General features: G+C 42.3%; 1 protein-coding gene across 3 annotated transcripts in view; it reads left to right on the top strand.

Annotated features, from left to right (window-relative positions):
- Positions 1-14534, top strand: part of DLG1 (discs large MAGUK scaffold protein 1) — a 390639-nt gene that overhangs the window by 242076 nt on the left and 134029 nt on the right. For all 3 annotated transcript variants that reach the window (XM_065410859.1, XM_065410860.1, XM_065410861.1), the window contains exon 11: positions 1777-1921. In XM_065410859.1, the coding sequence (XP_065266931.1) occupies positions 1777-1921 (145 nt within the window). The remainder of the gene's footprint in view (positions 1-1776; positions 1922-14534) is intronic.

Raw genomic sequence — 14534 nt, forward strand, 5'->3', positions numbered from 1 at the left:
TGTTCACGCCCCCTCCCCTGCCAGGGGGCCCTGGACCCCTGGGAGTCACCTAGCATGGAATCAACATGTGCAAGCACTTGAAGAAAAAACGGTTACCTACCTTTCGTAACTGTTGTTCTTCGAGATGTGTTTCTCATGTCCATTCCATGACACACCCTCCTACTCTTCTGTCGGAGGTACCAGAAAGAAGGACCTGAGAGGGTGTGGGGCCAGCAGCACCCCTTATACCAGTGCAAATGCGTGGGATTCCACGGGGCACTAGGGCTGGCCCTACAGATACCACTAAGGGGAAAAAAATCTCAAGCAACTGTGCCCATGTCGCATCACACCCTAGCATGGAATGGACACGAGAAACACATTTTAAAGAATAACAATTATGAAAGATAGGTAATTGCTTTTTCTAGTGATAATGCATGAGACTGAAAGAACTCAGTGTGATCTTCAGATGCCAGAGTGCAAAATTGTGGCACTTAGAAAAAGTCTTTTGCTTTTGAATTGAGAGAATTTGATCTGGTAGTCGCTGAAAGAAAAACCTGGTTCTTCAAGGTACCATTTTACAGAATCTCTTTTCAGATTGAAGTTGTGCTTTAAAGATCCTCAGTTTTTGTCGGTGTTCTTAAAATATACATCTAAATATACTTAAATATTTTGGCTTTGGTTCATGCAGAAGCTTTCAAGCCAGATGCAGTTCACTATTCGCTGTGTACTAATTCACAATTTACTAATGACATAAAACATACCTTTAGACAAACAGGCATATCCGTTCAAGTATTTTATGTGCTGGTAACTGATGGGACAAGCATGAGCCTAAATTGGACTCTTTCTATTTAAAATACAGTGAAATCAGATTACTGTGTTGATTGCTGAAAAACTGGAATAAATGAATACTTTGTATACAAGGTTAGAAACAGCTGGCTCTTTGATTTTAGTTTTAGACTCTTCAACAGTACAGCCAGTTTTGGATATGAATAGTCTGTCTTCAGTTGACTTTCTAGTGCTGACTGCCACTTTAATCCTTAATTCCTTCAGGAATTTGGTGACTCAAATAACTATAATAGATTAACTCATAGAAAACGTTAAATTGCTATATATAAAAATTCTATATTCATAAGGAACAAATTAGATACAATCATAATAAAAGCAAATCTGATATATTATTACTATTTATTATTATTACCACCATAGTGTATAAGAGCTGTAGTCCTAGAACAGGACCCCATTGTGCTTGGTGCTGTGCAAATACAGAACAAAGACAGTCTCTGCTCCAAAGAGCTTACAATCTAAGTAGAAGACAAGATGGATACAATCAGATGGGGGAATACAAGGAAACAGTGAGACAATATTGATTAGCATGACAGGCAGTGGTATCAACGCAACAGTGGCCTAAGCTTTCTCAGGTTTTTTTGTAGGCTTCACGGCAAAGGAGAGTTTTGAAGGAGGCTAATTAAGTAGATTCATGGATGTTTATGGGAAGCTCTTCATAGTAACACTCATCCATCCAGTATCCAAAAACCATGTATGCCATCCTTTGCTGTGCTATGTCCAACATAGATTATATTACTCTTTGGGCAGGCACTTGCCATCTCTATTTGTAAACAAAGCATCATACATCAACTATGGTGCTGTAGGACCTAATAGATCTATGGCATAAAGGACCAAAAGTAAGGATTACTGATCCTGGAATGCTCCAAGAAGTTTAAGAGAAACTTTCTGTGAAACTTTATGAAACCTTACAGTTTTATGTTGAGGATGAGTTCATTTATTCTTTATCTTTAGGTGAACAGTGTTTGCTTAGAAGAAGTTACACATGAAGAAGCAGTGACTGCCTTAAAAAACACATCTGATTTTGTTTATCTGAAAGTTGCAAAACCCACCAGCATGTTCATGAATGATAGTTATGCCCCTCCAGACATCACAAACTGTAAGTTTAGCTTGTCTTTACTACTTAGCTCTTAATAGACATACCTGTCTTTAAAGTTTTGGTTAACACAAAATATTTAACATATTTTAAACATTTTTTATTCTACTAGTTTTAAAATTAAGAATTTTATTGATGGGAAAATCTGAGATTGGTATGAAAATGTTATCAGAAAAATTATAACAATTAAGCGGAAAGACATCATGGGCTAGCATGTTGAGCATGGGTCTACAGTCAGGAACTCCTGAGTAATAATTCTTGCTCTGCCATTGGTTTGTTATGCCTAGGGCAGATGACTTAATATTTCTGCCTCAGTATCAGATTTATATAATGGGAATACTGCTTTCCTATGATGGATACTGTATTGTAAGGGTTATTTGATGTTCATAAAGCAGTGTGTGCGTGGTGTGGTGTTTGAAATGAGTAAGGGGATAGAATATTGTTTTGGGTAGAATTTAGTGACATTTTAACTTTTCATTTTGCTTGTTTTTCTTGCATCCAAATTTCTTGCTCAGATTTCATAGAGGTCTGAACTTTGCATATATTTCCACTGAGTCTCTTTAATGGACAAACTAATGTACAAAGATGTAAATAAGCAAATTTTTTTTTTCAAATTCATTAATGAATATCTGAAATTGAAATTCTCCAATTTTTTCAGAAGTTCATCTCAGCTCTAACATGATTATTATAATTCCCAGACAAAAAACAAAGCAAAACACGTTAAGCTGGAGTTAAGGTAGAGGGGGAATGTCCCAGAGCTGAAGAGTAAAACATCTTACAAATTGTTGTGACTATCACAAAAAAAAAATATTCCAAACCCAGAAACTAGATTTTTCTTTTAAGTTTATCTTAACTCTGAACATGTGATCATTCTCTCTCCTGCTTTTCCCCAATGGGGACACAACATCACTTCACACACAATTCTCCTTTGGGAAGAGTGTGAGCTAGAGAATAAACCTTACGTGACAGATGCCTGGTCATATCGCTTAATGCTCCATTGGAAAGATCTCAAAATGTACAGCAGTGAGCATGATATAGGAATCTATGCAGAGTAGAAGTATGGAAATGTACAGTTAAGGTACTTGTGACACTAAAAGAACATAAGAATGGCCCTACTGGGTCAGACCAAAGGTCCATCTAGTCCAGTATCCTGTCTTCCGACAGTGGCCAGTGCCAGGTGCCCCAGAGGGAATGAATAGAACAGGTAATCATCAAGTGATCCATCCCCTGTCACTCATCCCCAGCTTCTGGCAAACAGAGGCTAGATACACCATTCCTGGCCATCCTGGCTAATAGCCATTGATGGACCTATCCTCCATGAATTTATCTAGTTCTTTTTTTGAACCCTGTTATAGTCTTGGCCTTCACAACATCCTCTGGCAAGGAGTTCAACAAGTTGACTGTGCGTTGAGTGAAGAAATACTTCCTTATTTGTTTTAAACCTGCTGCCTATTAATTTCATTTGGTGACCCCTAGTTCTTGTGTTATGAGAAGTAGTAAACAACACTTCCTTATCTACTTTCTCTACACCAGTCATGATTTTATAGACCTCAATCATAGCTCCCCTTAGCCGTCTCTTTTCCAAGCTGAAAAGTCCCAGTCTTAGGCTAGGTCTACACTACCCGCCTGAATCGGCGGGTAGAAATCGACCTCTCGGGGATCGATTTATCGCGTCCCGTTGGGATGCGACAATCGATCCCCGAATCGACGCTCTTACTCCACCAGCGAAGGTGGGAGTAAGCGCCGTCGACGGGAAGCCGCAGAGGTCGATTTTGCCGCCGTCCCTACAGCGGGGTAAGTCGGCTGCAATACGTCGAATTCAGCTACGCTATTCGCGTAGCTGAATTTGCGTATCTTAAATCGACCCCCCCCCCCCCCGTAGTGAAGACGTAGCCTTATTAATCTCTCCTCATACAGAAGCCGTTCCATACCCCTAATAATTTTTGTTGCCCTTTTCTGAACCTTTTCCAATTCCAATATATATGTGGGCATAACATGGATTTATATAGAGGCAACATGATATTTTCTGTCCTATTATCTATCCCTTTCTTAATGATTCCAAACATTCTGTTCACCTTTTTGACTGCCGCTGCACATTGAGTGGATGTTTTCAGAGAACTATCCACAATGACTCCAAGATCTCTTTTTTGAGTGGTAACAACTAATTTAGACCCCATCATTTTATATGTATAGTTGGGATTATGCTTTCCAATGTGCATTACTTTGCATTTATCAACATTAAATTTCATCTGCCATTTCGTTGCCCAGTCACCCAGTTTTGAGAGATCCTTTTGTAGTTCTTCACAGTCTACCTGGGTTTTAACTATCTTTAGTAATTTTGTATCATCTGCAAATTTTGCCACCTCACTGTTTACCCCTTTTTCCATATTATTTATGAATATTTTGAATAGGACTGGTCCCAGAACAGACCCCTGGGGGACACCACTATTTACCTCTCTCCATTCTGAAAACTGACCATTTATAACTACCCTTTGTTTCCTATCTTTTAACCAGTTACCAATCCATGAGTGCACCTTCCCTCTTATCCCATGGCAGCTTACTTTGCATTAGAGCCTTTGGTGAGGGACCTTGTCAAAGGCTTTCTGAAAATCTAAGTACACTATATCCACTGGTCCGTGTCCACATGCTTGTTGACTTCCTCAAAGAATTCTAGTAGATTGGTGAGGCATGATTTCCCTTTACTAAAACCATGTTGACTCTTCCTGAACAAATTATCTTCATCTATATGTCTGACAATATTGTTCTTTATTATAGTTTCAACCAGTTTACCCGGTACTGAAGTCAGGCTTACAGGCCTGTAATTGCCAGGATCACCTCTGGAGCCCTTTTTAAAAATTAACGTCACATTAGCTATCCTACAGTCATCTGGTACAGAAGCTGATTTAAATGATAGGTTACAGACTACAGTTAGTAGTTCTGCAATTTCAGATTTGAGTGCCTTCAGAACTCTTGGGTGAATACTGTCTGGTCCTGGTAACTTTTTACTGTTTTTAGTTTATCAATTGTTCCAAAACATCCTCTAATGATGCCTAAATCTGGGACAGTTCCTCAGATCTGTCACCTAAAAAGAATGGCTCAGGTTTGGGAATCTCCCTCATATCCTCAGCCGTGAAGACCAATACAAAAAATTCATTTAGTTTCTCTGCAATGGCCTTATCGTCCTTGAGTGCTCCTTTAGCACCTCAGTCTTCCAGTGGCTCCACTGGTTGTTTAGCAGGCTTCCTGCTTCTGATGTACTTAACAAAAAAAAATTGCTATTACTTTTTGAGTCTTTGGCTAACGTCATCAAATTCTTTTTTGGCCCTTCTAATTGTATTTTTACACTTTATTTGCCAGTGTTGATGCTCCTTTCTATTTTCCTCACTAGGATTTAACTTCCACTTTTTAAAGGATGCCTTTTTGCCTCTCACTGTTGTGACGGGTTGAGTCAAGAAACCCCCTTGGGACTACCACCTGATGTGCTGAGACTACCTCTGAGCCCGTTTTCCCTGCCAGCTTGGGACTTCAGTACCCTGTCTTGTTGAGCCAGACACGCTAGCCTGCTGCAAACACAGACCCAGGTCTGAACCACATCCCCCAAAAGCTGCAGACCCCAAATAAATCCGTTTTACTCTGTATAAAGCTTATACAGGGTAAACTCATAAATTGTCCACCCTCTATAACACTGATAGAGAGATATGCACAGCTGTTTGCTCCCCCCAGGTATTAATTACTTGCTCCGGGTTAATTAATAAGCAAAAAGTGATTTTATTAAATATAAAAAGTAGGATTAAAGTGGTTCCAAGTAATAACAGACAGAACAAAGTAAATTACCAAGTAGAATAAAACAAAAACACGCAAGTCTAAGCCTAATACAGTAAGAAACTGATTACAGATGAAACCTCACCCTCAGAGATGTTCCAATAAGCTTCTTTCACAGACTAGACTCCTTTCTAGTCTGGGCCCAGTCCTTTCCCCGGTACAGTCCTTTTTCCAGCTCGGGTGTTAGGTAGGGGATTTCTCATGACTGCAGGCTCCTTTGTTCTGTTCCTTTTATAGTTTGGCACAACGCGGGAATCTTTTGTCTCTCTGGGTCCCCACCCCTTCTTCTAAATGGAAAAGCACCAGGTTTAAGATTGTTTCCAGTACCTGGTGACATGGACTATAAGGATGGATAGAAAGCTGGCTAGATCGTTGGGCTCAATGGGTAGTGATCAATGGCTCCATGTCTAGTTGGCAGCCGGTATCAAGCGGAGTGCCTCAAGGGTCGGTTCTGGGGCCGGTTTTGTTCAATAACTTCATTGATGATCTGGAGGATGGCATGGACTGCACCCTCAGCAAGTTTACAGATGACACTAAACTGGGAGGAGTGGTAGATACGCTGGAGGGTAGGGATAGCATACAGAGGGACCTAGACAAATCAGAGGATTGGGCCAAAAGAAATCTGATGAGGTTCAACAAGGACAAGTGCAGAGTCCTGCACTTAGGACGGAAGAATCCCATGCACTGCTACAGCCTAGGGACCGAATGGCTAGGCAGAAGTTCTGCAGAAAAGGACCTAGGGGTTACAGTGCATGACAAGCTGGATATGAGTCAACAATGTGCCCTTGTTGCCAAGAAGGCTAATGGCATTTTGGGCTGTATAAGTAGGGGCATTGCCAGCAGATCAAGGGATGTGATCATTCCCCTGTATTCAACATTGGTGAGGCCTCATCTGGAGTACTATGTCCAGTTTTGGGCCCCACACTACAAGAAGGCTGTGGAAAAATTGGAAAGAGTCCAGCGGAGGGCAACAAAAATTATTAGGGGGCTGGAGCACATGACTTATGAGGAGAGGCTGAGGGGACTGGGATTGTTTAGTCTGCAGAAGAGAAGAATGAGGGGGGGTTTGATAGCTGCTTTCAACTACCTAAAAGGGGTTCCAAAGAGGATGGATCTAGACTGTTCTCAGTGGTACCAGATGACAGTACAAGGAGTAATGGTCTCAAGTTGCAGTGGGGGAGGTCTAGGTTGGATATTAGGAAAAACTTTTTCACTAGGTGGGTGGTGAAGCACTGGAATGGGTTACCTAGGGAGGTGGTGGAATCTCCTTCCTTAGAGGTTTTTAAGGTCAGGCTTGAGAAAGCCCTGGCTGGGATGATTTAGTTGGGGATTGGTCCAGCTTTGAGCAGGGGGTTGGTCTAGATGACCTCCTGAGGTCCTTTTCAACCCTGGTATTCTATGATTCCTGTGAGACCCCAAGCCTTCATTCTTCCCAGCCTGACTCACAGGAAGTCTTGCAAGTAAACAGAGCCTTCTACAGTCAATTGTCCTGGGTAATGGGAGCCATCAGGATTCCAAACCACCATTAATGGCCCACACTTTGCAAAATTACAGTAAGACCTCAGAGTTATATTTCATATTTCTAGTTTCAGATACAAGAATGATACATTCATACAAATAGGATGAACACACTCAGTAGATTATAAGCTTTGTAATGATACCTTACAAGAGACCTTTTACATGAAGCATATTCCAGTTACATTATATTCACACTTATTAGCATATTTTCATAAAATCATACGGAGTGCAACGTCACAACTGCTTCTTTTACTTTGTTTAGCACGGTGGCTCTTTTTTTGTTCTCTTAATATGTTTTTTAATTTGGGGTATATATTTAAGTTGAGCCTCTATTATGGTGTCTTTAAAAAGTTTCCACGCAGCTTGCAGAGATTTCAATTTTCATCTTCTCTGTCTTTCATGTTACTATAAAAATGAGGCATTGTTGAAGTGCGCTGAATTGGATTTGTTGCTTTACCAATTATTGTTAATTGGTTAATTTTAGGAATCCACTCCATTTGTCATAAAACAGCCAATTGGTTCTAAGCAATTATCATTTAGAGATTCCTGTGGCACCTTTAAGACTAACAGATGTGTATTGGAGCATAAGCTTTTGTGGGTGAATACCCACTTCGTCAGACGCATGATCCACGAAATCTTATGCTCCAATACATCTGTTAGTCTTAAAGGTGCCACAGGAATCTCTGTTGCTTTTTACAGATCCAGACTAACACGGCTACCCCTCTGATACTCGACATTTAGAGATGCACATTTATATTAAGTTTTGGGAAATAGTTCTTCATTAAGGGCTTCATAACATGTTTTTGTTTTTTGTTTTTTTTTTTAATTGCCCTTATGTCCCCTTTCCAGCTAAACATGGATCTTTTCTAAAAATGAAATTACTATTGTCACTGAATTAGAGAATAATCCTTCCAAAATTGCAAGATGGAAAGATACAAATTTTTTTTAGGTTTAATATGGGATGCATTAACTTTTGAGTTATATTTAAGAAGAACCTTAAGCAGTTTTTCACACAAAACTTATTAAATACTGCAATCTTTTTTCCCTCCAAAGTGATGCTAAATGCAAATATAATGAACAGTAGAAAAGAAAACACTTGTTGTTAGACATTCAATTTCAGTGTAACTTGTAGTTTGCAGGCTTTTTTTAAAAGTTAATATCTTGACCTGTAGGATCGTTGTCTTTAATTTTTAAGAATAATAAATTACCGAGCATGTGTTTTATTAATGTATCTGTGGGGTGGGTTTCATAAGAAATATTGTCATATCAATATATATTCCATGTGAATATATTTCTGTACCAGTCTGCAAAATTAGGTATTTTACTTGTGTTAGCGTTGGACAGAAAGGCAACTGGCCTTTTTTGTTGTTGTTCTGTGTCTTATAAAATATAGTACATTTGAGTGCCAGACAAGTCTAGAATCGTTTTTCATTCTTTACTGTAAAATGTCCTTATTTGTGCGTACAAACATGTATTTATACATATATAGAGAGTGATTTTTTCATTTTCTGTCCCTGACTCATAAGCAGCTTTTAGCTGTTCCCTCATTTGTTGTGATCAACAAATGAGTTTTATTGATCTGTAGCAGTAGTCAATGCTGCTGTTAGGCAAAACAGACTGCAACAGAGTATACTGATTATGCAAGCCTGTCATCCACTTTCAGCAGCTGCCATTAATACCAATATAATGATATGATGAGAGACGTGCTAAGAGACTAGGGAATAGAATATCTATAAGACTGATATCAGAGGGGTAGCCGTGTTAGTCTGAATCTGTAAAAATAACAGGGTCCTGTGGCACCTTTAAGACTAACAGAAGTATTGGGAGCATAAGCTTTCGTGGGTAAGAACCTCACTTCTTCAGATGCAAGTAATGGAAATCTCCAGAGGCAGGTATAAATCAGTATGGAGATAACGAGGTTAGTTCAATCAGGGAGGGTGAGGTGCTCTGCTAGCAGTTGAGGTGTGAACACCAAGGGAGGAGAAACTGCTTCTGTAGTTGGATAGCCATTCACAGTCTTTGTTTAATCCTGATCTGATGGTGTCAAATTTGCAAATGAACTGGAGCTCAGCAGTTTCTCTTTGGAGTCTGGTCCTGAAGTTTTTTTGCTGTAAAATGGCTACCTTTACATCTGCTATTGTGTGGCCAGGGAGGTTGAAGTGTTCTCCTACAGGTTTTTGTATATTGCCATTCCTGATATCTGACTTGTGTCCATTTATCCTCTTGCGTAGTGACTGTCCAGTTTGGCCACTGTACATAGCAGAGGGGCATTGCTGGCATATGATGGCATATATAACATTGGTAGACGTGCAGGTGAATGAGCCGGTGATGTTGTAGCTGATCTGGTTAGGTCCTGTGATGGTGTTGCTGGTGTAGATATGTGGGCAGAGTTGGCATGGAGGTTTGTTGCATGGGTTGGTTCCTGAGTTAGAGTTGTTATGGTGCGGTGCGTGGTTGCTGGTGAGAATATGCTTAAGGTTGGCAGGTTGTCTGTGGGTGAGGACTGGCCTGCCTCCCAAGGTCTGTGAAAGTGAGGGATCATTGTCCAGGATGGGTTGTAGATCACTGATGATGCGTTGGAGAAGTTTAAGCTGAGGACTGTAGGTGATGGCCAGTGGAGTTCTGTTGGTTTCTTTTTTGGGCCTGTCTTGTAGCAGGAGGCTTCTGGGTATACGTCTGGCTCTGTTGATTTGTTTCTTTATTTCCTTGTGTGGGTATCGTAGTTTTGAGAATGCTTGGTGAAGATCTTGTAGGTGTTGGTCTCTGTCTGAGGGGTTGGAGCAGATGCGATTGTACCTCAGTGCTTGGCTGTAGACGATGGAGCGTGTGGTGTGACCAGGGTGGAAGCTGGAGGTATGAAGGTAGGCGTAGCGGTCGGTGGGTTTTCGGTATAGGGTGGTGTTAATGTGGCCATCGCTTATTTGTACGGTGGTGTCTAGGAAGTGGACCTCCCGTGTAGATTGGTCCAGGCTGAGGTTGATGGTGGGGTGGAAGCTGTTGAAATCATGGTGGAATTCTTCCAGGGTCTCCTTCCCATGGGTCCAGATGATGAAGATGTCATCAATATAGCGTAGGTAGAGAAGGGGCATGAGTGGACGAGAGCTGAGGAAGCGTTGTTCCAGGTCAGCCATAAAAATGTTGGCATATTGTGGGGCCATGCGGGTGCCCATAGCGGTGCCACTGGTCTGGAGGTATATGTTGTCACCAAATTTGAAATAATTGTGCGTGAGGATAAAGTCACAGAGCTCAGCAATAAGTTGTGCTGTGTCATCATCAGGGATACTGTTCCTGACAGCTTGTATTCCATCTGTGTGTGGGATGTTTGTGTAGAGAGCCTCTACATCCATGGTGGCTAGGATGGTGTTTTCTGGGAGGTCACCAATGCATTGTAGTTTTCTCAGGAAATCTGTGGTGTCACGGAGATAGCTGGGAGTGCTGGTGGCGTAGGGTCTGAGTAGGGAGTCCACATATCCAGACAGTCCTTCAGTGAGAGTGCCAATGCCCAAGATGATGGGGCGTCCAGGATTTCCAGGTTTGTGGATCTTAGAACAGAAAGTCACTTAAACTTTTGGTGAAATACATTACTGATTACAGATTTAATCTACATTATAAATAATTTACAAATATTCTACTTTGTGAGCCAGAAATGGTCTAGTGGATTGAGCAAAGGACTGGGTGCCAGGAACTTTCAATTCTACTGCTAGCCTGTAGCTACGTATCGCCAATCAGCAAGCACTGCTAGGGTGATACGATTACAACACTTGGGACTCAGTGGCAAAGTTCAAAGACTCTCTGCCCAGAAGGCAAGACAAGTGTTCTCAGGCATCTTGGAAGAGGGCAAGGTAGTGGCCAGGGCGCCTCTCTAAGTGGCACTGGACGCGGCTGATTCAGCAGCATGGTCGATAGCATCAGCTGTCACCATGCGGTGCGGTTTGTGGCTGCTGTCCTCAGGGCTTTCAAAAGAGGCTCAGTTCTCCATCCAGGACTTCCCCTTCAAGGGCAACACCCTGTTTGCACAGCAGACAGACACCAGGCTGCATGGGCTGAAGGACTCTTGAGTCCCTTGACTCCCTTGGGCTCTACGTGCCTCAGGCCTCAAGGACACATTTCTAGCCGCCGCCCAGATACTTGGGTCTGCCTCAGCAGAGGTCCTACAGGAGGAAAGATGAGGATTTTAAACACAACCGATCTGCCGCATCTTCCTTGGCCCCACAGTCGGGTCCCGCTCGCCACTAAGGTGGCCAGTGGCCGGCATTTTGAGGGTGCACATGAAGACGGCACACCAGACTCACCTCAGGATCCAGCCCCTTTATTTTTGAACCATTTGCCCCGTTCCTTACTGAATGGGTCCGAATTACCTCAGACCGTTGGGTGCTCCACACCATAAAATCTGGTTACACCCTGCAGTTCTCCTCCACCTCTCCCTCCTTCCCCGTCGCTCTTCAAGGACGCTTCTCATGAGCAGTTACCCGCCCAGGAGGTGGAAGCTCTCCTGCAGGTTGGGGCTGTGGAGGAAGTTCCTCAAGACATCAGGTGAAAGGGGTTCTATTCCCAACACTTCCTAATCCCGAAGGCCAAGGGGGGTCTCGGGCCCATCTTAGATCTGCATCACATCAACAAGTATCTCAAGTAGTTGCGGTTCCACATGGTCTCCCTGACCTCCATTATTCCCTGTCTGGATCTGGGAGACTGGTACCCTGTCCTCGACCTAAAGGATGCCTACTTCCATATTTCTATTTTCCACGGACACAGGAGATTCCTTCTATTTGTAGTGGCCCACTGTCACTACCAGTTCATGGCGCGGGCCTTTGGCCTTTCATCTGCTCCAAGGGTCTGCCTCAGGTAAGCAGACACTGTAGCGCTAGTGTCTGCTTACCTGAGGCATCGAGGCATGCAGATTTACCCGTACCTCGAAGACTGGCTTATCAAGACAGGTCACAAGCCCAGGTTCAGCACAGCCTCAATCTGGTGCGGACCACCTGTCATGATCTGGGCCTACTTATAAACAAGCAGAAATTAACTCTGACCCCTGTTCAGTGGATAGAGTTTGTAGGGGCAGTGCTCGATTCCACTGAGACCAGGACCTTTCTGCCAGATTTCTGGTTCCAGGCCATGTTGGACCTCATCACCCATGTGAGAGCCTACCCGCTCACAACCACCCAGCTGCTGGGCCACATGGACTTACGTGACTGGCATCAGTCTACACTCCTGGCAGACACAATCTGGATCTAGTGGTCACAGTTCTGTCTTACATCCTGTCATTCCTGGTGTGGAGGAACACACAAGGTCTCTGGTCACAGGAAGATCATTCCCTTTATATAAATATCAGGGAACTCAAGGCAATATGCTTGGCCTGCCAGGTGTTTCTTTCCTACCCGAGGGGCAGAGTGGTCCAAATCCTGACGGCTAATACCACCACAATGTTCTACATCAACAAGCAAGGCAGAGCCTGCTCGTCAGCCCTGTGCCAATAGGCTCTCTGGTTATGGGACTTCCGTATACAGCATGCCATTCATCTCATGGCTCTGCACCTCCTGGAGGGTCAGGGATGTGTTAGCAGATCTCCTCAGCAGGTCCTCCACACCATCTCATAAACTCCTCCATATTTGTATTTTCATTATAAAAAACTGTGTACTAAAACCAGCGTCCCTGGGGCTTAATGACATGACCATATTTAAACTTTTGTTCAATTCAAGTGTTTATTGTGAAGGTTTACAATTCATTTCAAGAACCTTTGTTTCCTTTTGCCATGCATCCTCTAAACCTCGCAGGTAGCGTAGAAAATCTTGGGGGTTTGTACACATTTTTTCAGGGACCAATGGAGAGAGACCAAATTATTGCAGAAACTTTTATGATAGAGTTTTACCTGTTTTTACCTGTACATGAGCATCTTTCTAAATACAATGTTTCAGAGCTGTGGTCAGCAATAACCAGCTCCCCCAGCTGGTTTCTGTGGGATTACAGGATGCAATTTCAAATGTCTAGGTTGACCGGCAAGACACTGAGCTTCTAAGCTTCTCCTTCAAACATCTGTGTGCCTTCTTTATGCTTGGAATGTTGTCTCAATCTAGTCTGTTAAAGCTATTGGGCTCTCCTTTAATTCTCTCCTCAAAACCCGTTTCTCCCATCGTGCCTACAGGAAATTGCCAGTTGACAAAGGCTAGATGTGTACCAATGAGGCTTCTTGATATAGTCATTTTATGTAGTCCCCTATTCTCATAATTCTTAACTTGTTCTGTTGCCCCGCCTGCAGTGATGTCTGCTTGGTGGATCATACTTAAAGAGATGGTGAGGCCAGTGTAAATTAGGTTCAGGCCAGGACAGTCAGCAGGGGTCTGGCTCCTGATTTGGTCTTTGTGAGCAACCACAGTACATCTCAGTGGGGAAAAAAATCTTGGTTTTCCATTTCAATTTAATTTCTTGCTATTTCAGAAGAAACCTGTATTGTCAAAGTTCCCTCTCTGCCCCCAGCTCCTTCAAAACAATGCACTGTAGTGTGTACATACGTATCTCAGCTCTAGTGTTTAGATGTTTAAAAAGGGGCAGCTATCCATACCCTCTTGGATCCCTTCCCATAACTTGAAAATACATCACAAATAATACCCCGATGAAACTAAAATGCAACAGTGCAATTCAGCATAACCCACTACCAATCAGTCAGACAATTAAATGTTCAAATTGCCTTCCCTGTCTAACAGTTCCTCACTCTTACAGTTCCCCCTTGATTTCAAATGCCTGAGGGAAAAAGTATGAACTTGCAGTGACCCCTGACTCAAATGCATAGGGAGATAGCAAGGGCATTTCTATGATGCCTACACAAAAACTGACAATGGTAGGCTGCTGCTGTGCTGAGGCCATTGCCTGTCATGCTGATCAATATTGTCGTAATTTCCTTGTATTTCCTCATCTGTTATCTTTTATATTGTAAACTGTTTCTCATAATCTTACTCTTTGATTGTAAGCTGTCTAGGACAGGGAAAATATTTTTGTTCTGTTTATACAGCATCTAGTGCAGTGGTTCTCAACCAGGGGTATGCACAGGTCTTCCAGGGGGTACATCAATTCATCTAGATATTTTCCTAGTTTTACAACAGGCTACATAAAAAGCACCAACAAAGTCAGTACAAACTAAAATTTCATACAGACAATGACTTGTTTATACAGCTCTGTATACTATACACTGAAATGTAAGTATAATTTTTATATTCAAATTGATTTAATTTACAATTGTATGGTAAAAATGAGAAAGTAAGCAATATTTCAGTAATAGTGTGCT

This window comes from Emys orbicularis, chromosome 9 (genome assembly GCF_028017835.1).
Source record: "Emys orbicularis isolate rEmyOrb1 chromosome 9, rEmyOrb1.hap1, whole genome shotgun sequence".
Lineage (NCBI taxonomy): Eukaryota > Metazoa > Chordata > Testudines > Emydidae > Emys > Emys orbicularis.